Here is a 21,973-nt window from a genome sequence, read left to right as displayed (position 1 = left end):
TCCCGTTTATGCTTTATTTGTTATTTGCTCGGTCGACTGGCTGGCTCGACTGCCGGCCCACGTAGGTGTACGAGCACCTACGAGGGTACCTTATCTACCTTCCAGACATGCGTTACACAGCCGTGCCTCGGTGAGATGAGCCAGATTCGCATAATTGGCCGCTTAATACGAAGCATTCTTTTCTTGGCCGCCCAGCCTCACCCTGCAACCCCTCCGATCCAATAGGACCCCTTCCCCGAGCGAGCACTGTTAACCTTTTCGACTGGCTAATCCGTTGATTATACCGTAACGATCGCGTTTCCTCTTGGAAAGCCTTCTTTGACTTGGACATGACACTAACAAGGAGAGGTTCCGCCTCCGATTGCTTTGAATTTAGGATATGTTTTAGAGGACCGAAAAATAAGGTATACGTGTTTTTTTTATAGCCGCCCGGTTTCATATTTAGGGGGTGAAACCAACCCCCAAAGTTATAAGACTTTTAGGTATTCATCTCCGAATGCTTTGGTTTTTGGATATGTTTTAGAGGGCTCAAAAAGAAGAAATACGTGTCAATAAAAAAGAAGACACGTATTTCTTCTTTTTCGGTCCTCTAAAACATATCCAAAAACCAAAGCAATCGGAGATGAACACCTGGAAATCTTATAACTTTTGGGGTTGGTTTCACCCCCTAAATATGAAACCGGGCCGCTATAAAAAAACACGTATACCTTATTTTTCGGTCTTCTAAAGCATATCCAAAATTCAAAGCTATCGGAGGCGGAGACCTGGGAACCTCTCCTTGTAAGAAGTTTCTTTGGAAAAGTGATATGTTCCGCGGCGAAGCACAATGTTGCATGGTCCCAGGAATTGAGTAGTGGCGCAGTGTCGTCCAATTAAAGCTTATCGCGATGGAGACGTACGTAGCGGAGAATTTTCGGGGAACGTAGGAATATTAATGCGACAGACGAGGGTTTCGCGCGGTTAGGCCGCGGCGACTGTTAATTAAATTGTATTTAAAGAGAATTAATGACCGCGCGTATCAACGAGCATGTTAAGCCCGCGCCGTAAATGAATGTCGAACAGGTGCAGGCCGGCAGACGTGGTTCACGGATGTCGGGCGTAATTGTTAAAGTCGTAAATTGCTTGTAATTGTTGAGGCCTGTCCCTGGCATTCGACGGGTTACGCGGCGCGTTCTCTTAAATTTCAAAGCAGCCACCGATCGGAAGATTGCCGAGCAAAGGCCGCGGGGTCGCGGATTATCAATTAACTCCGTTCGTGGATCCGAGGGAACGCGGGCCCGTGCGCGATCCGACGATCGCGTCTGACCAGTCCGAGGCGAATCTACTTGTCAAGGGGAAGGAGACGCGATCGAGGCGACGATCGGCCACTGGAAAACGGGAGAAGCTACATACTGTGAGGGATTCAAAAAATCAATCGCGCACCGATTCACCAGCGAGCCCGTTGCCGGACAGTTTAAGCGATCCTCGTGCCGTGGTCGGAGCTGTTGGAGAGCACCTCGACGCAAGGTGGTCGGTCAACGTCGATGCCAGTCGACTCGAGGCCAGGGTAAAGGGTTGGCGGTGGGCGACGGTGGAAGAAGTTCGAAGGAGACGATCAAAGAGGGTCCATCGACGTCCGGGGAGGGCGGTCGCAGGGCGAGGGGGCGGCGGAGGGCGAGAGGGCCGAAGACACCGCGAGAAAGAGAGAATAAATGCGTTAAAGCAGCAAGTAGCAACTACTCTAATTGGCCACTTTGTCCATTTATTCGATTTATTTAAATTATGGGACAATTGACAGTAGGCATTCTATTTTTTAAATCTCCCCGGCCAACCGGCTGATTGGGCGAGATTGGCGTGAGACACTGGCCCCACAGATTCCCCAGTTGTGGGCTTAATCAGCTTTGATTGCTGCCCTCTCTCTCTCTCTCTCTCTCTCTCTCCTCTCTCTTTCTCTCTTTCTCCCGCAGCCTCCTCCCTCTTTCTCCGACCGTCTCCCTCTGTCCCCCGTCCCTCCCTGTCGCTCCGTGCCTCTCTCTTTCCTTTTTTCTTCCTCGTGTCGGCGAACGCGCGCACACGCTCCACGAACAGCGCACAATTTTATTTTATTCCGTTTCAGCGCGGATCCCGCGACGGGCTTTAATATCGTCCGAGAGCGCGAGACGTTGATTGGCCGATCCGAAATTGTGGGAATGTGTCTCTGGATAACAGAGAGACCGAGAGAAGCCGCCCACTCCTCCCTCGCTCCGCTCCCCTCGCCGTAACCCCGCTTTGTCAACCGATTACCATAATTTCCGCTGCCGCCGCCGATTCGTTTCGCACGTTTTCGTCCGAAAACCTTCCGCAGCCGTCCCGCGGACGATTCACGCGTCGCCGGCCCGGCTCGGCGCTGAAACTTTCCACGCTTTGACAACCCATCGATGCCGAGAGGAGACGTGAAAGGCGAGAGAAAAGAATTCGCGGATCGATGGCAAAACGAGGAGTCGATCGGACGCCTAGGTACACGGTCCGTCGGTGTATTTATAAACGGCTATCGACGCGGTTACGTAACGCCGCGATGTCCTATAATTAATGAAATTCCCATCGAGTCACTGACTTCTCTATCCTATCGCCGATCGATCGGCATCGCGTGCTCCCCGTGGCCGATCTATACTTAACCCGTGTCGTCAGAATGCCTCGCCAACTCCTTCTGTTAGACACTTTTTCGTCCCGAAATGACCGGTGCTCCGATCGTCATTGGAACGCGGAGCGCCTCGCAAACATCACGATCGGCCGTTTTCTATCTTTTCTAGGGACTTCTCTGAAGAGATCTATACGCTCCACAGACCACTCTCTCTCTCTTTAACTGATAAGAACAGTTACGTATTGTGTCGTGAAATCGTCGCTCCTCTATCTTGCACGATTTCTGTTAGTCCATAGAACGACGATCTCCGTGTCGATGGAGCCGCGCAATTTCCCCATCAGAGGCGTAATTTTTTGAATGGAACGAATCGGGGGTGGGCGCGCGTATGGGGGACCTGCATGAATCCGTTTCCACGCACGGTCTTCCTCTCTTTCCCGATCGTGCCGCGGACAGGCAGCACCCTTCAGCCCCCTCGTGGGACCCACTTGCGCTCATCCCATTTCCTTGATAATTCCCATAATGCTGTGGGCGGATATTCCAATAAAGGGGGAAGAGCCCCCGGCCACAAAACGCTGAAAGAGCATGGGACACGACTCGTTTCGTCAGGTTGCACACGATTTACGAGCCTGCACCGATTCAATCGAATAAATAGAAGCTGCCAGAGAGAGAGAGAGAGAGAGAGAGAGATGCGTGTGCATCCTCTGACGAACGAGATTTACGGATCCACTGCCTAGTCACGTGACGAACGTGGGAATTGATAATTGGGAAATGCGGGCCCATTGTTGCTTCCGAGAGTTTAAACGGTTTAGAGAAACTGTAACCTAGTTTCGACGGGATAACGACGATGTGCAAGTTGAGAGTTTGTTGGACACGCTTAAACTTCTTGGGACCGATATTTCTGTGGCTAAATCGAAGCGTCCCAAAGGGAAAAGGCAATTTCTTGCGCGATACGTCCGCCAAGATGCTCCCAAATCTCTCCTTACCGAATGAAGATGTTCGTCAGCGCCGTAACAGCACGTTTTAGCGCAACAATTAAAAAGGACGAGCGCAAATCGACCGGTTCAACCAGATCGTCGCCGATTTGGACGCGTCGCGACCCACGCTCCCTTGCTCCTCCCGCCCCGGACACATTTTTCTTTTGTTCTTCTCTCTTTTTCGTCCCTCCCGTGGCCGGCTGCGCCGCGGCGCAGGGTCGTCGAACGCCGGGGACTCGATTTGAATCTAATTACGATCCCGATAATTCCGTAAGGAGGAGGAAATAGTAACTCACCGGAAACCTTCGGGTCAGCTGCCTCCACCTTCATCGCCGCCAGGCTCGCTATTGTCGGCGGTACCTAAAAGAAAATACATTACGATGTACAATGCACCAGCATGCTCAGGGCCGTGCTCGCCAACGGGGACGAAAAGGGGGGCCGCCCACGCAAACCGAGGGGGACGAAAGAGACGCTTCCACCACGGCCCCGCGACACGTGTCGTTAAAAAGTTGAATGGCTCCAAATTATCCGGGGCCCTCGCGCGGACCTTTTGGGAAAACCGACGCTCCCCTCGGGTATTACGCTTTTCCGCGCCTAAATCTATGAATAACACTCTATCGGAGATTCTCCTTTGATGGACTACGGGCAGGGTTTGAAAACTGTTATAATATCGATTTCGGGTCTCCAAACGGTTATGAAGAACCTTTATTTTGTATAACTGTTATAAAAAACCGAAATTTCCAACTATTATCTGTTTCAACTGCAATGGTATCGGCCCACTGGATTGGTCAGATTAAAACAATTATTATTTTAATAAATTAAAATAATACAAATTAAATAAATTAATATAAATTAAAATAATACATCAAAGCTATTTTGCAATTAATTAATTATATGTATTAGTTTCCGACATTTCGATCTTGGTTTAGATCATCTTCAAGGAAAGTTAAAAACATATATAAAATACTGCGTATGCTATTGAAAATAAGTCACCGTGCTCTGGCACAACGTGTGACTCGCCAGTCGGTTGGAATAAGACTAAGGTAAACCGTGAACAACACATCTGCTTTTAGAAGGTGAAAAAGTGGTGAATACCGTTGACAGTTATAAACCATCCAGTGCGCCGATACCATTGTAGTTAAGTTTTACGGTCGAAATTTAGTTTATTTATAATTAATTATCTGTTTCAGTTACGGTTCCTATTTCCTTCCCCATATCGGTTCCATAATCGTTATTTTTTTCGGTTTCGAAACGGTTCTGGAATCAATTCTTGTATCGACTTTTCCCTAATTGATATCATTAATTATTGTAGCTGCAGATTACTGTATACGTGCATATTCTTTACAAAATCCTCATAGAAAATGAAGAAACATTTATACATATCATGTATAATAAAGCGTTGAAACAAATAAATCAGCTACATATTTATTACATTCACACACACCACATCATTCAGAATAGGAAGTTAAAAGTTTCTCCTGTTTCTACAAGGATTTTGTAAAAAAGACAAACATCTACAGCACTCTACAGCTACGATAATGAATGCTATCAATTAGGGAAAAGTCGATATAAGAATTGATTCTGAATATAGAACCGAAAAAATAACGGTTATGGAACTGATATGAAGAGGGAAATAGGAACTGTAACCGAAACAGATAATAGGTAGATATTTAGGTTCTTCGTAACAGTTATTTGGAATAAAAGTTCTCCATAACCGTTTTAATCAGACTTTTATATAACAGTTTTAAACAGTTATTTTCGGAACCGTTTCGAGCCCTGACTGCGGGTATCGATCTGTCGATCCTTTGGGAATCGTTGCCTAGTTGCGATTTTATCCGAGGCTACCGGTGAACATCTCGTTTGCCCTAGTTTCCGAGGGGAACGGAGGCCTTCGTAGGAGGTTTATCACGAAGGAAGTGGAATATCCTGTGATGTTGGCATCGATACGATCCTGCATGGAATTCGAGGCATTAACCTCTACCCGCGCGACGAATTTTCGCGGCGACAGAAATTGCCTGTTTATCGTTACGACATCCTCCCAGGGACGTTACGTGAGGCGGAAACGGCTTCCGGTTCCCCGAAAACGTCCAGGAATCGGAATACCGACTCGATCCCCGGGGTCGACGACCTCCCCGGGCGCAGCGGGCGCGTTGCACCGTCAAATGTGTGTCAGAAAGAACACTTCACGGGGCCATTAAACGTAATCGCGACGAGGAGGACACGAAGTTACTCCAAGAAACGACTGAAACGCGGAGGCACTCCGAGTGCTAATGGAATTTTTACGTCGGCCCTGTCTTCTCGCGCGAGAAGATTAAGAGTCCTCGTGCGGCGGGTGTTAGAAACCCGAAGACCAAGGAAACGGAACCGAGCAGAAGCTGAAGAACGGTGTCGAGACGCGCGAGAGGGACGCCGGTCCGCCGGAAGCCCCATCGCGGTACAAATTATTCGAATCCTGTACGATTTCCGAAGCCCTATCTGCGATCCGTGGCGTCGCTGAATTTATGAAGCGATTGCCACATCGTGTGTCCGTCGTCCGTCGCCTCCCGTCCCTCGGTGTCCCCTCCTCCTTTCCATTTTCTCCGCCGAACGACGCGCGGTGACGATTTTCTTCTCTCTGTCCAAGGATCGAACGCCTCTCACGTGCATGGCAATCGCGTCCCATCGATCCCGCGGACACCGATCGGCCATTTATATTCCGCGCTCATAATTATCGTCGACCTTCGATGCCCAATATTACGGATCGCCGCGCGGATCGCATGGCAATGCGCCGGCAAGAATGTCCCGCGCGGTTTCCGCGGGAAATCGAGAACGACTGGACGGCGAACACTGGCTCCTGAAACCCGAGGGAAAGAGAGACGAGTACCGAGAAGCCTGGTCGGCTTTCCAGGCATCGGAGAGTCGATACCTCTGGCAGTCCGCGAGCCGCGAGGCAGATTTCGATTGCAGAGTAGCCCACACAGTTCTCGCGGAGCTTCCCGGGTGAAACTCGGCAAAAGGACGACACAGAAGAAGAAGAAGAAGAAGAAGAGAGCCAGAGGAAGGAAGCGGCGATCATAGAAACAAATAGAAAATGCCGTGGGGTGGCTGTGTGTGCAGGCTGCTTAAGAGGACAACGACGACAACGGAGCGACTCGAGGAGTGGAAGAGGATCGAGCGCGAAAGGCAACGGGGAAGAACGGTGCAGGAGACACGGGAGAGGGTAGAAGAAGAGCCTCGTGGAAGCACGAGAGGGAGAGAGAGAGAGCGAGAGAGGGAGGAGGCAGGGGGAGGAGAGGAAGGGAGAGAGGGCAAAGAGGGAACCGGGAGAGTATAGAGGTATATGAGAAAACAATAGAGCTGATTTGCAAACAATAGAATAACGTTAAGAGTCGAGTATTATACGCCGTTGTTACTTCTTGTGCCATAACGCCGGAGAGCATATGCCCATTAATATTCAAAGGCGAAAATAATGTAAACGACACGACAAAAATCGGGGGAATAATTTCAATTCTCCCCGTATGGGATTCCAGCGTGGCGATACAACACCGAGCGAGCCTCTACCCGGGCCATCTCCGTGTCTCTTCTTCGTCTTCTTCTTCTTCTTCTTCTCCTTCGACCGCACGTACACACATGTATATTTAGCCCAGGGACTGCACACACGCCGACGGTTCCTTCGAATCCCGTGCAAAACGATCCGCCGTTTCCCGCGAATTTCCCAGCCCACGGACACGGTCTTCGTCGCGCACCAATTTCGCGGCCGATGATGGATCGCGCGTTTCTAACAGCAGGCGAGTCTGTGCGTTCGTCCGCGCTTAGGGAATCGAGACGGCAAAGTGGTTGCGAAGCTAGTGCGATGGGCTAATCAGGGAGGAAGTAAGCGAGGAGTATAATGATAATTTCCGAAAGTAATTCCAGAGTTTCGTTGAGGGTGAATAATAGAACGAAGACGAGCAGGCAGTGAATCGTTCAGCCACGTTTTGATGACTCGGTGTAGTCGGCGACAGCCGGTAAAGAATCGCATTCCAGGAGGAAGCGCGTAGTGTAGCGATGGCAGAATAATCCAGGGGTTCCTGGAACCGCGGGGACAAGCGGGCAATAATTTGTCGCGATATACATTGCCGTAATCCCCGGCGAGTCTCACGAGGCCCCGATTCTCGACCTTAATTCGTCCAGACGTGTTCCCATAAAATAATCGAGAGAACAATGATTCCTTTCCCCTCGATTCGCGTCGCGATAATACGGTCGAGGGGAAACGACCGTGTTTGGGCAATAAAGTTTCCAATGCAATGAAATTTGGATATCCTCAAGGTTCGCCTTATCGCGAGTGGGAAAAATCGCCGGTCAATGGACACAAAGGCCCTGCATCCTTGAATCTGGATATAAAGTCGACGAAGAATCGATTCGATTGCTTTGAAAGTGTAAGTGGAGCTCGCGCGAATCAAGTGCCTCGAGTTTTTTCCAAGTGGGAGTTAATCGATGCTCGGAAATAAGAGTGGTGTAACTGGTCGATGGCTGATGGGCCTCATCCTCTGTCACGGATTTCATGTTCGCGTAAATTTCAATTAGTCCCTCCATTAACCCTTTCTCGACACCGTGCACGCCTATTAACCCTAGTGTCGCAACGCCACAGTCGGACGAGTTTATCACACGTTGCCGCGTGTAATTACGATAATCGACACTGGTAACTTTACTTATCGCGTCGAAGGGATTGAGATACCGAGTCGGTGCTTGAAATATTCGTCACTCCCGGCGGATCTACGAAACGACTTCTCCCAAATCGATCGTCTCGCTTCGCACGCTATAGAAGCTACTTACGTGTATGCACGGGCCGCGTTTCGCGGGCTGATTAAGTCATGCTTGCATTTTCGAGAGGATTGCGTCAGAGCTCGAGGAATTAGCTTTCTAAAAGAACAATTAACATTCCGCGCCATCCGTCGACACACCCTTTTAGAACATCGCTCGACGGGTGCTCGTATTATTCCACTAAATAGGAAGAAGGTGCAGAGGCATCGACGCCTGGCAGAGTGTTTCTGAATTCCACGTAGCTATCGACTGCCGATGATTAAATATAAACGGTGACTACTTGTCCGAGAAATTCTACTTTCGCTAAACGGGACAGGAATTAAGTAACAGCGGACACAATTTTATCACGCGACAACGCGTGTACATCGTCGACTCGTCAATGCTGCGGTGCCTCGTGTTGCTCTTGGACACGATTCAATTTCCCCGAACAACGAGGCGGTCGATTTAGAGCGTCGCAGAAGTCGAGCAACTCCGAAAGTAGCCAATAGTTGGACGTTAGAATGCTTTGTAACTATTTAGTGAAAGAGTCGCCAGATCTCTGTCTTCGAAAGGAGCAATGATACAGTTTGATTGGCCGATGGAAGTTCGGAAGTGACGAAGAGCATTTCGCTCTCGAGAAGAGCGTTTTGTTCCGCGACTGTGTTCACCAATGAATCGGGATAATTATTTTCATATAACTAGGTGATCCGCGCGCGCCAACCGTGGAACTTGGCGAGGATCGTCAACGTGGAAGCTAGTTGAACGAAATCCAACCGCTGTGGCAGATGCTCGCGGCATGTTGACAATCCGGTGTCACGTCATCATCAACGGTCTCGATATCCACTAGCACGGAGTACGATCGATCTACGGCTTCGAGTCACGATTTAAACTCGATTCACACTGGGAATTACTAGTAGTCGAGCACAGGCAACGATAGATCTGTGAATTTGGATTTCACCGCTCCGCAATTCGACATAGCAATTCAGATATGAAATTGCAGCGATATTCCCGTCGAATTAATGCAACCGAAAGGTCACTGTGCCTGCCAGAACTGTAATAGTGTTCTTTGCAATTCAATGAACGAATATATACCTTACTAATTGTCACTAGTTACTTGGATAATCAAGCACTGCTATTACGACTTTGAATGCCGCTCGAGGAACGACGCAAAAGAAAGAAACAGCGGATCTCCGTCGCGAGCTGAGCACAGGGGACACCGAGACGCTGCGTGGGGATGAAAGGGACCCTCGCTTAATTAATTTGTTCGAGTGACTCACCCTGGGCTCTTCAGGTTCCTCCCTCCTGACGTTCTGGAACAGGACGCTGCCCATCTGAACCTGAAGATTCTGCTGCAGCAACTGCGCCAATTGCGGGTTCTGCGACAGGATCGCCGGATTCTGCTGCAACAGCTGAGCCAGCGCTGGGTTCTGCACCAGGATCTGGCTGAGGGGTGAGCTGGATATCGGATGGATGGACTGCTGCTGCTGGTGTTGCTGCTCCTGGTGCTGATGTTGCTGCTGCTGTTGTTGCAGGCTGGGAGAGTTGGCGTTGGACGTTTGACATGACTGGGACAGGTTGCTGGTGGGTGGATTGTGTCGGGGTGGGCTTTGCGGAGTGTGAGGTGGCGTCGGCGGGCTTCCTGGCGCCATCGATGAAGCATCCTTCTCTTCCTTCACCCTAACCTTTCCTGAAACAGCAATTTTAACGATTCTGTCACTACGGGGGAAGATAGAATACACGTGTACGCACAAATGATTCTCGCCACAACCCGGTTCCACCGTGCAGTGTTGATATTTAGGAACGGAATGAGGTCGAGCGCTCTGTTATTATCAAAGTCGTCCTGCGAAGCTACCCCCTCTACTTACCTATCGTAACTCCCGGCGAGCGTACGAGCTCCTTCTCCCACCGGCGCCGCGAAAGGACTGATACCTGCTTTTCCACGATTTCGAAAAGTGTCGGGAGAATAGTGGGGAGGCGGCCCCTCCATTGGTCGGAATCCGGAAGACGCACCATCGAATGGAAACGCGACGACCCCGTGGCGCAAGAAAAACTCACCGAGGGGTAGTTTTTTGTCGGTCGGGGACCAGAGTCGTGAAATTGAGACGTCTCGATTCTGTGAAAGCCGCAATCGACTGCCAGCAGGTACATCTGCTCTGGGCCACGTTGATGCCATCAGCTTGTTCTTTCGAACAATTCTGCACGCCAATTACCATCGAGCGATAATTACTCCTAGCATATTTTTAATTTACGACGAACTTGGAACTTCGTTTATTTAGATCGAGTCCCCCTGTGAGTTCTACATTTTCAGAGACAGTTTTTTTTAAAGAAAATTACTACCGCGAGGTCTTTTTCTCCACGTCCTACCGCTCCGAAAGGATTCGCCTTTTAAATTAAATTCCCAAGTGTTTTAAATTCAATTCCAAATCACTTTTTCCATCACGCTCGAACGAGACAGTTGCCAAATGCAACGATCGTCCGCGTCGATCCGCAAAACGCCGCAGAACCATCCCCTGTTTTTTTACAGAAGGAGACAAGCTTAAACGACGCATCCACGCGAGGGTTGGAACCGGTGTAAGGAGTCGGGGCAGCGTTTAATACCCCCCGGGTGTTAGAGCTCGACTCAGGTAGATCCAGCGATTTATTCGCGCGAGGACGATCCATGAGAACATCAAGAACCCGATCTGGAGGCTGTAGTACCTGCAGCTTTCGACCTGGCCAGTCGATCCCGTAGCCGCGAAACTGGGAAACAAGGGAGACGGAGAATGCATTGGATTCGGGAAAGGGCTTAAAGGACCTCCGTTAGCCTCACGAGATTCCCTGGGACCCCCCTCTGGCTGGATCGATGACGTCTATCGAAATTACGCAACCCCTTAAGCTTCATTTTTACCTGCAGTCCTTTCTCCGAAGCCCCTCTCGCCCTTTGTACAACTTCTAGGATTTTCCTCTATTTTTTTACCCACACACCGATTCCAGCGTCGTTTAACGAGACGCGTCTGAGTCGATGAAAAATGACTATCCTTCGTTGGTAATTTAGGAGACCTGGCAGACCTTGTGGGAAAACGTTTTCTGGTGGTTCCGAGGGGAAGATGAAGTGGTTGGCTTTTTAATTGGAAGAGGCAGGGTTTTTCAGCCTTTTCAAAGCCTTCAGGGTAATGGAATTCTTGAAGATTGAGTTCCCAAAGGTTCTAGTCGAGTGTACACGCAGATTTTTGATAGTAATTGATATTTAGGCTTGGCGGAGGCAAAAATACAAGGCACCAAGAGCTGGAGGTGATAAAAAAGGAGGCAGAGGAGCGGCCAGAAGTGACTTGAAATGATTTCGTACACGTTTGAGCGTTAAATGGATTCCACGGGTAGATACTCCTGAAGGATCGCATGCACGCTCGCGTTATGCTTGTATATCCCGGGCCCGGATCCTTAAATCGACTCGATTTTTAAGGTCCAGCCCGAGGAGGATCCCGCGCCGCGGGGATCCTGTGTTTCTCTTCCTCTCGCGACCTTCTCCCTTTCATCTTTGCTCCACATCGGCCTGCATCAGCCGCGAGTCGTGGTCGAATTGATAAAAATCAAGAACAGAGAAAACGCGGTAAGAAATGGCGGCTTGTCTCGGGGGTTGGGGGTGGCTGGTGAAACCGAACTGCCCGAGAGAATAATCCGGCTCGCGATTCCTGCGAAATTCACTCGTCGAAATGTTGCTCTCTGAACAAGTGTTCATAGAGGATGTTCTTAAGAAAGAGTATCAAAAGTGAGAACGAAGTACTTTGATAGGTGAAGATTCAATTATTCCATCGCAGAAAGACCTCTTAATTACTCCCTACGATGACAGAAGTGAATCGGCAATTTCACGGCACTAGAAGGTAATCGTTGGACGAGAAACAGCCATCCCTCGTCGAGAACCGTGACGACGACACCCGACCCGTTCACCCCGCGAGCCAACGACGAGAAAGAACCCTCCCCAAGTCGCATCTTGCGCCCATTTTTACGAGACACTTAAGCCTTTAAATGGGTGCTCGGCGGAGAGGAGAGCAGGCTCTCCGATTTCAAATTTCGCCCGAGAAATCGGTTAATCCTTGATCGACGCGGTTCGCGAGGGGTTGCGCGATTTTTCTCAGGGGTTAAATCGACCATGGCCCCCAAACTGGCGTTTTTTTTTTCGCAGTTCGCAGGTAGCTGGCTACCTGCACGCGCGCGTACGTCCACCAGTAACCCGGAAAGGAATCCCGGAGGGCAAAGGAAAAAAACGAGAAATAAAGTAAAAAGCAGGGGAGCTACCCCTGCGGGAGAAAAAGGAGAGATTACGCGAGAAGCCTCGAAAAGGGGGGAAGGAAAACAACCCTCGAGCGAGCTGGAGGAAGCCCTCTCGCTTGCTCTTTCTCCCCCTCTTGCTCGGGGGTAAGAAAACAGGGTAAAAGTGAGTTAATAGTCGGTAAAACGGTATTCACCCCGTGACCCGGCGGGGTTACCAGCTCCTTTGGGGCTGAGCCCTTTTTCTTCTTCCTCTTTTCTCACTGCGGCCCGTTCCTCTTCCGGAGAAGGGTGGAACGGCGACCTCGAAGGGGTGGAGTGGATCGTCGTTCCCTTTCTGCGCGCAACGGGGATGGAAAACCGAGACACGAGACACTCCTTTCGATGAGAAATTTGAGTAATCGTTCCGGGCCCATCGTCGAGTACCTCGCACGGAAGGGATCCGCGTTTTTCTTCTTTTTTGGAGGAGGGAAAGCTGCGCTCGGGTGTCAGCGTGAGAGAGCGGGACACGGAAATCCCTCGAATTACTTTACGTTAAGAGCGGCCGTGAAATCACCGGCCCCTCGAATCGCGCGGATCCACCTAAACTGTCAAGATTGCACGACCGTCCGGCGTTGATAAAATCGTTGGGACCCGCAGTCCCCGAGAAAAGGGAGAAAGGAATACATTACCAATAACAGGATCGTGGAATTTTATGCGCCGCGTTCCGGGAACACGCGGAATCCTCGCGTATTCGATGGCTCGCGCGAAAAACGATCGCCGGTCCCCCCTGGTCCCCGGCGGTAATATCGCAATTAGCGATAAGTCCCGCGGAGCGGTGTCTGTCGGGGCCAGGCCACTCCGCTTTTACGAGGAATCGCGTCGTTATTCGTGATTTAGGTATTTGAAACGCGCCGGGACGTCGGATTACGACGTGGCCAGGGCCTCTCGGCTTTCTTGTTTCCCATTAGAATCGAATTTCGTGCGTATCGTCGTGTAATGAAACACGCGAGCGTTTATAGTGTTCCTCGCGTTACGCATGCCTAACGTGCATACGTGGAAATCGAAACACGGATTTCGCGATCGGCCAAACAAACGAGGAACGCGGCGCGTTTCCCACGGGACTCCCTTCATCCTTACGATTCGCATGCCCGATACTGTCGCCCGTTCGCCCTTATTTGTTTAGCGGCTCCGCGGCGAATAGGATTGATACGGTACGGGGCGCCGTTCCCCGTGATTAACCCTCTAGTGCATACGCCTGCCTTAAGGCGGGCACCTGTTTAATCCAGGAGTTCGGCGCCTATAATTTTTTTTCAGAATTCTCAGTTGCCAGCCTTAAAAGTATTGCCACACATATTAGCCTAAGAAACGTGTCAATCTGACGTTTCGATTTGACAGAAATATAGTTCGAAGTGCATTTTTCAGCTAAGCATGCTGCGAATATTATTTGTGAAAGTAAAAAAATCGAAGAAAATACTTCCCGACACCGTACAGCTAAAAGAAAATTATTGGTAAGTAGTTTGTGTAGTGATCTATCGAATGGAATAAAGATTTGAAGGCAAAAAATAATTTACACCTGTGAAGCGAGGCTTGGCCGGTAGCCGCCTTAAGGTGGTATCATGTTAGTGGATCATACTAATGGAAATACTAACCCAGACGTCCTCCAAATTGAAAACAGACATCGGATTCGGTCTTTTCATCCCCGAATTAGAATAGTCTAACTTTTCCAACTGAATTAAAAATCTATGCACTAGAGGGTTAAGCGCCGCCGAGTGGACCAGCTTTCCGTCGAACGTTTCGCGGAATTCCGAAGATAGAGCGCGAAAAGGGGGATGAAGATCGTTTAGCAGGAAACGCTTCGGAGCACAAGGGAACAGCTCCGACGCTTTAATGGTGGCCCATTTGTCAGCGAGCCAGGGGGATATAATCCAATAATTTCGCGGCTGGGAAAAATGAAAATCGATTCGCATGGCCGGCACCGACACCTGTTGAGGGTTCAAGGTCGCGCGATAAAATACTCGATCCATCAAAGAGCACGGGCCCGCGCGGAATGCGATGGAAAAGTCAGCCTCGGACGAATCTCCGTAATAAATCGTCGATTCTCCATCGGTTCGTCACACAGCGGGCCGGATTTAAAATTTGGAGCCTTTTAAAGTCTTTTTTCAAGATATCGGAATAAAATTTGCGCCAGAAAATAGGAAAAAATTATTCCATTCTAATGATGTATAATTTAATATTTTTTTAGGATGTGGTTTTTACATAATCATGTAGAGGAGGGACTTGAAAGATATTCTTTGTCAATTTTAAAAAATATCAGAAATTTCCTCACTATATTCAGAATTATTATTCAACACATCATTTACATTAATTGCTAATAGAAGATGATGTTTAAATTGGTCTTTAATTTAAACAAAACGATATTTGGCTGCATTCATTTATTTTTCGACTTTTGCTCATAACTTAGAAACGAAAAGTTTTCCGAACATTCCATTTAAACTACTGAAAAGGGCATTAAATAAGGTACCAAATAAACAGAATTAATTTTTTTCTATCACAAATAAGTTTAAAAAATTGAAAAATAAATAAATAAATGTAGAAAAATATTAAATTGTACATCATTATAAGGGAATAATTATTTCCTATTTTTTGGCGCAAATTTTATTGCGATATCTTAAAAAAAGACCCAAAAGGCGCCAAATTTTAAGTCCGGTCCGCCGTACGTCATCGTCCGCGACGATATATCGACCGCGGCGAATCGACTCGCGTCATTAAAGCCTCCGCGGCCGATTCTTCGCTCCAGCGTGCTCCTGCGTCCGAAACGAGTACCTAAAGGGCGCTCGATGGATTCAGGAATCGTTGCACTATCTACGACAAATCTAACAGATATCCGCTTGATATCGCGCGAAAAGGAGTAGCGCGAGTGCTTCGGGGAATGTGACAGAAAATCGACGAAGCCTGGACGCACGCACAGGCTTCTCAAGTTCGCGGAGATCCCGATCTCTCGCGGCTCTCGCAAGAGAAAAATCGCCACGGGGAGCGCAGCCAGGCCTGCGCTCGAATTAATGAGCCATCTGCGTAATTTTTTTAGCGGGGGCCCCGGAGCAGGCCGGGGCCCTCCGAGACGGGAATTCATCGAGCCGGGTGTAACGTTTCCAAATTTTAATATTTGGCCGTGGCCAGCCAGGAGAGGCGGCTAGAAGAGGTGGACGAGGACGAGAACGATGACGAAGAACGCGGGGGTAGGGGTAAGAGGAGCGGAGGAGAGGGCGACTGGCGCGAGATAAAGACCGAAGGGCCCCGCGGGGCCCATTTTTAACACCTAACAGAAGTCAAGATGCCCGGCCGTGATTAGCCTTCCGCCGAGCCACGATGGGGCTCCGGACATTATCCTGTGAGAAATTGGCGGCCGTTCGTTCCTTTGTTCCAGGCGATTTTTTATTGACTCAAATTCTGGAAAAAAAGAAGGGGAAAACGGAGCGGAGCGGGGCAGGGGAGGGGGGAGAAGAGGAGATTGAAGGGGGGCACGAGATGGCGGTTAGAGTCCCGCGGTGCCACGCGGTGTGGGAGGCGATGTCGAGTGGATGAACGAGAAGGACAGAGAGAGAGAGAGAGAGAGAGAAAGCGAAAAGGAGAAGGCAGAGAGAAATATAAAGACGGAAAGACACGGGGTGCGATGGTGGGGGTGGACGGACGAAGGCAGAGAGGGAGAAAAAAGGGGCAGCGAACAACTGGCCACGGTCGAAGCCAGAGCTGCGCTCATTTTTTCTCGCGACCGAACCCGAAAACCCTTTTATGCCCACCCAAGATTAATTATCCGCCGTACTCGAAAAATGAAACGGCCGCGAACAAAGAGGAGCCGCGCCGATCCGCCGGGAAACGCCGCCTGCCTCCTCGCCACGCTCGTTCGCTGCCATCGAACCCCGGGGATCGACGTTGTCTCTTCGTTTTTTCGGGAAATTTTTTGGGGAAAACCATCTCTTACGCGATTAACGGTACGCTCTATTTACATAGTGACAAAGCGTCACTCGGCAGGGCGAGCTACAATTAGGGCGCCCCTTTTAGGAAGGGACGATCTCGAATGTTGCGGAGGATGGATATAAAATTTCAGAGTAGGGTAAACCAACCAGTAATTGACCGCTAACCAGTGAATGGCCATTAGGCAAAGAATTGTCAATTATAAATTTAAACATTATTATATGTTTATAAATGGAGTGTAGTTGCACTTTTAATATACTATATTTTTAGTTACGCGTATTAAGAAAACATTAATATGTACAATCATTATTAAACGTTTGCATTTTTTAATTGTTTCTTTCTTAAATTACGATAAGAATAAGTAAATATTTTTATAGAAATTTCAAGAAAAATAGAACAGCTGTAAAATCGACATTTTTCAAAATTTAAAAAAATCCTTTGAGGTACGTTTAAATATCACTAAAGACGACAACATATTCATCTGACCGAGTTCGCATGGAATGTCCCCATAGATTCAACAATTCAGTCATTCACTGGTTGGTTTACCTACCCTATTTGTTTCGACGTAATAAAATGTCTAATGCTTGGCAAGTATTGCGTGAAATGGCGCAACCTCTTTCTCCGTCGATGCTCAGAGCAGCCTCGGTGTCGCAGGCATAAAAAGCGTCCAAGGGGCGGGACGGAGGGGTTGAGGAAAAGGGGGTAGGAGCTCGTTAGACCGAAAAATTCCACGGGGCCCCGATTTGAATATCGCATAATGTCGAATTAATGCCGGAAATTCGACTCGGCGGGGTCCCCTCGCGCCACGGTAATGGAGGGGCCCAGAAATTTCGTGGCGACCCCCATAAAGCTGTTTCGCGTATGGAAAACGCGTCGAGGCAATAAGCCCTCCCCTCTCTCCTCCGTTTCTTCCCCCTTGCCGCTATCTCCGCAACATATAGTTCCCTCAACAGGGATTTAGAACGAAGAAACCCTAGGCGTTATTTTACTTTCTACTTCTTCCTCCAGCGAGATAACGGATCTTTTCAGTCAGACGGAATATTTTTACGGGGAGGAGAAGCGCGTTCCTTTTCTCCGCTTCGATTAACGCCTCGCACTCCAATTTGGTATGCCGGGGTCCTACGTAAATGTTCGAGCAGCAGATGAGGGATTTCCTGATGGTATCAGCATATTTCTCCACGAAAGCTTCCTTAATAATTCTCCGGGCCCTTATTCGCGTCGTCGGGCCCGGTTCAGGCTTTTCTGCCTTTTTCTAGAGCAACGTGGGAGGGGAGGGTAGGGCCCTCTCATTCTCCTCTTATTTTATCCGAGGTCGGGTCCCATCCGCGCGTCCTTTCTTTTTGCTTGACATAATTTAAAATTTATGAGTTCGAGAATCGGTTATGCGCGGCCTCCGCTCGCCCCCTCTCGCCACCCCCATCGGAGCGGCGAGGTTTCGCCGCAGAATTTGAATATTAAGATTAGGCCAGCTTTAATGCCCGCTCCTCTCCCGTATTCTCCTCTTCCTTAGATACGTCCGCACGAAAATTCCTCGCGAAACGTTTTCATAAACTATGCGTCCCGCTCCTCCGCCTCACCCCACCCCTTTGTTCCCGCGTACCCCTTTCGATTCACATGCAGAAACGGTGATTCGGTTCCGCCCCTCTTCTGCCACCCAATCAGAGTACGTACCCACTCGTATCCATAAATACTCGAGAATTGAAATTTTGATTACGCTTGGCGCATAGTAAATCCGGGAGACGCGGTCGACCTAATATAAAATGGCTATTAAAACTAATATAGACCTTGCTTATTTTATCAGAACGAACCCATATGTCCAAAATTGTATGCTGATTCAGAAAAACTGGTCGATATTTGCTTTAAGATAATAGTTACTGTAAATCGGGTTGAAAACTGAAATCATGACATCCGACCGTCTCTCCCGAGGTGCCGGGAGAAATGGTTTTCGTCGTTTGCAGAGACCACTCGCATAATTATTCGTGGAAAATTAACAAAGGATGAAGCAAAATTATTTATGAGTGAATACAACTACATATTCATTGATATTTAATTTGTTTACGCTAAACAAGTAAAGAACACATCAAAGAAAAAGTGAACTACCTACTGGCGATTAGCAAGGCAAATGAATGCAGAAGTGAATAAATAAACTAAATGAACAATAATAATAATAAAATAATAATAAAAAATAAAAAAATAATAAAAAAAATTCATAACTCGACCATCTCTCCTTTCTGCAGCGAGAGATGATCTTCTCGTTAGCTTTGAGAGGAAGAGTTAATATGGCCAAACACTTTAGCTGCATTGTCCCTCAGTATCTCTACTATCTTATTATCCCAAACATTAAACGAAAATAAACTAACAAGTATATTTTAAATACGATTCTGTACACCGCTGTTTGACGAAAGAGGTTAAATGTAACCTCAATTTACTTTTTAAAGCTTATAAATCCAGAAAAACACAGAAGGAAGCGAAATAACGCTATTCATTCAACTGTTTGGATTCTAGAGAAGTAATTGGTCTGCACTTTTAACGAATTTTTACGTAGACAGTCTGAAATATAGCGACTCGACCAACTCTCCGACCCGACCGCGTCTCCCGGATTTACCCTACAGTATTCAACCCTCGTTCCTTAAAGTTGCCGCGTTCGAAAAAACAAGGAAGAGTACGATCCGCAAAGTGCCTCTTTTAGCGAACGGAATCCACCAGTCCAGCCACCCACTCGTCCAAATGTAGACGTCAGGATTTCGTGCAACGTCTCGCTGCGATCGCGTTAATTAGCCGTCGAGTCGCGGATTCGCAGAAATGCCCCCGATGGTTTTTAAAGCGAAGATTAGCGAGCAGTCGCGGAGGGGGCACGAGAGAAGTTCATTAAGATCGTCGAAGCCACGGGCACCGTATTAGGTCGGAGAAACTGGTTTTCGCGGGTCTTTTCTCTCCCCTGAATCATCGAGCGCATCGGGCTCGGATAAAAGGGCCCCGGCGCATTCGGCATGGCCCTTAACCCTTTATTTGGCAATGTCGCCCTCGGGCCATGCGAGATTTCTCGGCGTGCGCGCGGCTTTTCGACGCTTTTCGATTACGAACTTTGTCCCGTGGAAGATGGATGGCTAATGCCCTGGCAACACACTTTTACCTTTTACTTCTATCCGATCGGGTGGAAGCTCCGAGCGCGGATTGCGTCGCTCGATAGGTGTACATATTCAGATATTTTATAGCAAGAGCCCGAGAACGTGTCCTTTTCTAGCCACCAATTGCATCCGCCGAGTGAACCGGGCTAATTATAGTGAACCGCGCTAGAAAATGATATAGAAACGATCTAGAATAGAGTGACGGTCGCGGCAAAAACGCGCCGATTTAAATATAATCGGTGGTCCCATTGTTTCCGTTCGATTCTAAAACCGTGTCGCGTGACCGTTAATTTGCCAATTGCCTATAATAAATAGTTGGCAAATGCCTGGCGAAATTTTGTGCAATCGCCAAGTAAAGAAAGAAAACTGTGTCGCGCATCGTGACGCGTCGGCGTCGCCTCGTCGGAAAACGGCGCGAGGAATTTCTTCGGCGATCGATATCGCCTCGGATGGACGGTCCGCTGGATCCGATCATCCGCGCAGCATTTCCTCGAGGACTGTACTCCTGGCCATGTGTTTTCATGAACGCACAGTGACGCCTCCTCTTTTTCCCTCTCGATCCGCTTTAGAATATTATGTTTCCCGTGGAAACGCGCCCCTTCGATCCCGAGTGATTCGTAATTATCTCTGGTGTCAACAAACAGACCCGCGCGTTTTATCACCCAATGAAAGCTAGGGGAAATATACAAGGCCGGAGGCGATTAGAATCTCGGAACGGTTAGATTTTTCTGAAATTGCTTATTCCCTCTCGGGACGCTGGGAAACGAAGCTCTCGCTTGATTTGGTCGGTTAAAAACGACTGAGCCACCTATCTTCGCGATGGCCACTTAATCAAACGCGTCAGAAAGGAGGAAAGGATCCGAGACGGTGATCGGGAATCTTCCCGATTCATCAGCCAGCTTCAAACACCGTCCCAAAAACCCCCGAATCTCTCGTCCCACACTCCCGCGCCCCCATCCTCCGCGAACACTTCCCTCGAGGCTGGCCAGCGACGCAAGGGTTAAGCATTACTCATCCAGAAGCATCGCGGCGTCCTCTTCCCCTGCATTAACATTATCTATCAAGCACCGCGAGCCCGAGCCTCGGCGCAGAAGAAGCGTCAGGTTCCCCCGGTACACGCATACCATAACGTTTCCCCGAAAGAAAGGGGGCAGAAACTGCGTCGAGAGACCCCTCTGTCGTTGTCCTCGCAACGGAGCCGAGAGACAGAGGGATCGGCAAGCGCAGAGGAGAGAGCGAGAAAGGGAGCGAGAAACGAGAACGGCAGGGTAGCCAGAAACGGAGAGAACGACCAACCAACGACCGAAGATCCACCTCGGCTAGGAATGCCTGCTGATGGATTGGTCATCCGTGATTAATTTGACAAGCTGACTTTCTGGTTTTCGGAGACTGACAAGGGGCAGCAGGGGCCTCCGCGCCGCGGGGCCTAATGGGCCCTCTCTCTCTCTCTCTGCCCGAGCTCACGAGACGTGTCCAGGGCCTCCCTATCTCGGCCCACGAATCGATGAGTCCACCAGTGGGATTGTTTGAAAAATTAATCGAGCCTGGACCCTGCGTGGCCCTCCGTGGAACCGCTAATGGACACGGCCGCCTTTTCTATCGGTTATGAATCCCGTTGACCCCGACCAACCGCCCAGGGGATAACGAGGCTGACGTCGCAGGGCCGTGAAAAGAAAAGTCACAAATGCTGCCAATTGTGCGGCCCCTCTTTCTGGCGATAGTGACGGTTGATGTTCCTTTGAGCAATTGGAGACTGAAGTACATGCTTCGGATTCGAGTTAGACTACTCCAAAGTCAGCTAATCTACGAAGCTCTTCGATCTCAAAGGGCTCGTGAAACAGCGTAGGATGCGAGATATCGATCTCTGTCAGCGGAGGCAACTAGCTTCTCCCTGCGTCTAGCCAAGTCACCGAAATCTTTATCCGGACCCATCGCCCTGGCTCCCACAATAACGAAAGCTTAGCCGAAATCGCGGCGATCTTCGGACTTCGGAACACCCTCGGTGATCTCCCGCCACCCTCAACGACAACACACCAGCGCACGATTGATTTCCCATGGCCGGCTCGATGCGCTGCCTTTCGCGCAAATCAGCGAAGCGCGGCGGACAGGTTGCCGAGATCTACGGTGGATAGACAGATAGATCCTCGAGATAACTCGTTACCAGGTTTTCGCGTGAAACGCGTTCCACGGGCCGGACGGCTGGCGATGCTTATCTGCTCGGCGCGCGTGCAGCGATCGCCCGTCGATGATTATGTTATCACCGATTCGACGGGACGAGACGTTGGAAAACTCGCCTGGCGTGCTGTCATTAT

At 49.2% G+C, this 21,973-nt stretch overlaps 1 protein-coding gene across 4 annotated transcripts in view; it reads right to left on the bottom strand.

The window, feature by feature from the left end:
* Positions 1–21,973, bottom strand: part of LOC143375428 (zinc finger protein castor homolog 1) — a 112,330-nt gene that overhangs the window by 22,274 nt on the left and 68,083 nt on the right. For 3 of the 4 annotated variants that reach the window (XM_076824492.1, XM_076824491.1, XM_076824493.1), the window contains 2 exons: positions 9,612–10,021; positions 3,870–3,933 (listed from right to left, as the gene is read on the bottom strand). In XM_076824492.1, coding sequence (XP_076680607.1) covers positions 3,870–3,933; positions 9,612–10,021 — 474 coding nt within the window. Of the gene's footprint in view, positions 1–3,869; positions 3,934–9,611; positions 10,022–10,199; positions 10,243–21,973 lie in introns of those variants that run through there. The other variant, XM_076824494.1, reaches the window with a different exon arrangement.

This window comes from Andrena cerasifolii, chromosome 12, assembly GCF_050908995.1.
Source record: "Andrena cerasifolii isolate SP2316 chromosome 12, iyAndCera1_principal, whole genome shotgun sequence".
In the NCBI taxonomy this organism is placed as follows: domain Eukaryota; kingdom Metazoa; phylum Arthropoda; class Insecta; order Hymenoptera; family Andrenidae; genus Andrena; species Andrena cerasifolii.
Note: the sequence above shows the minus strand (reverse complement) of the source record. Positions and strands in the feature narration are given on the sequence as shown.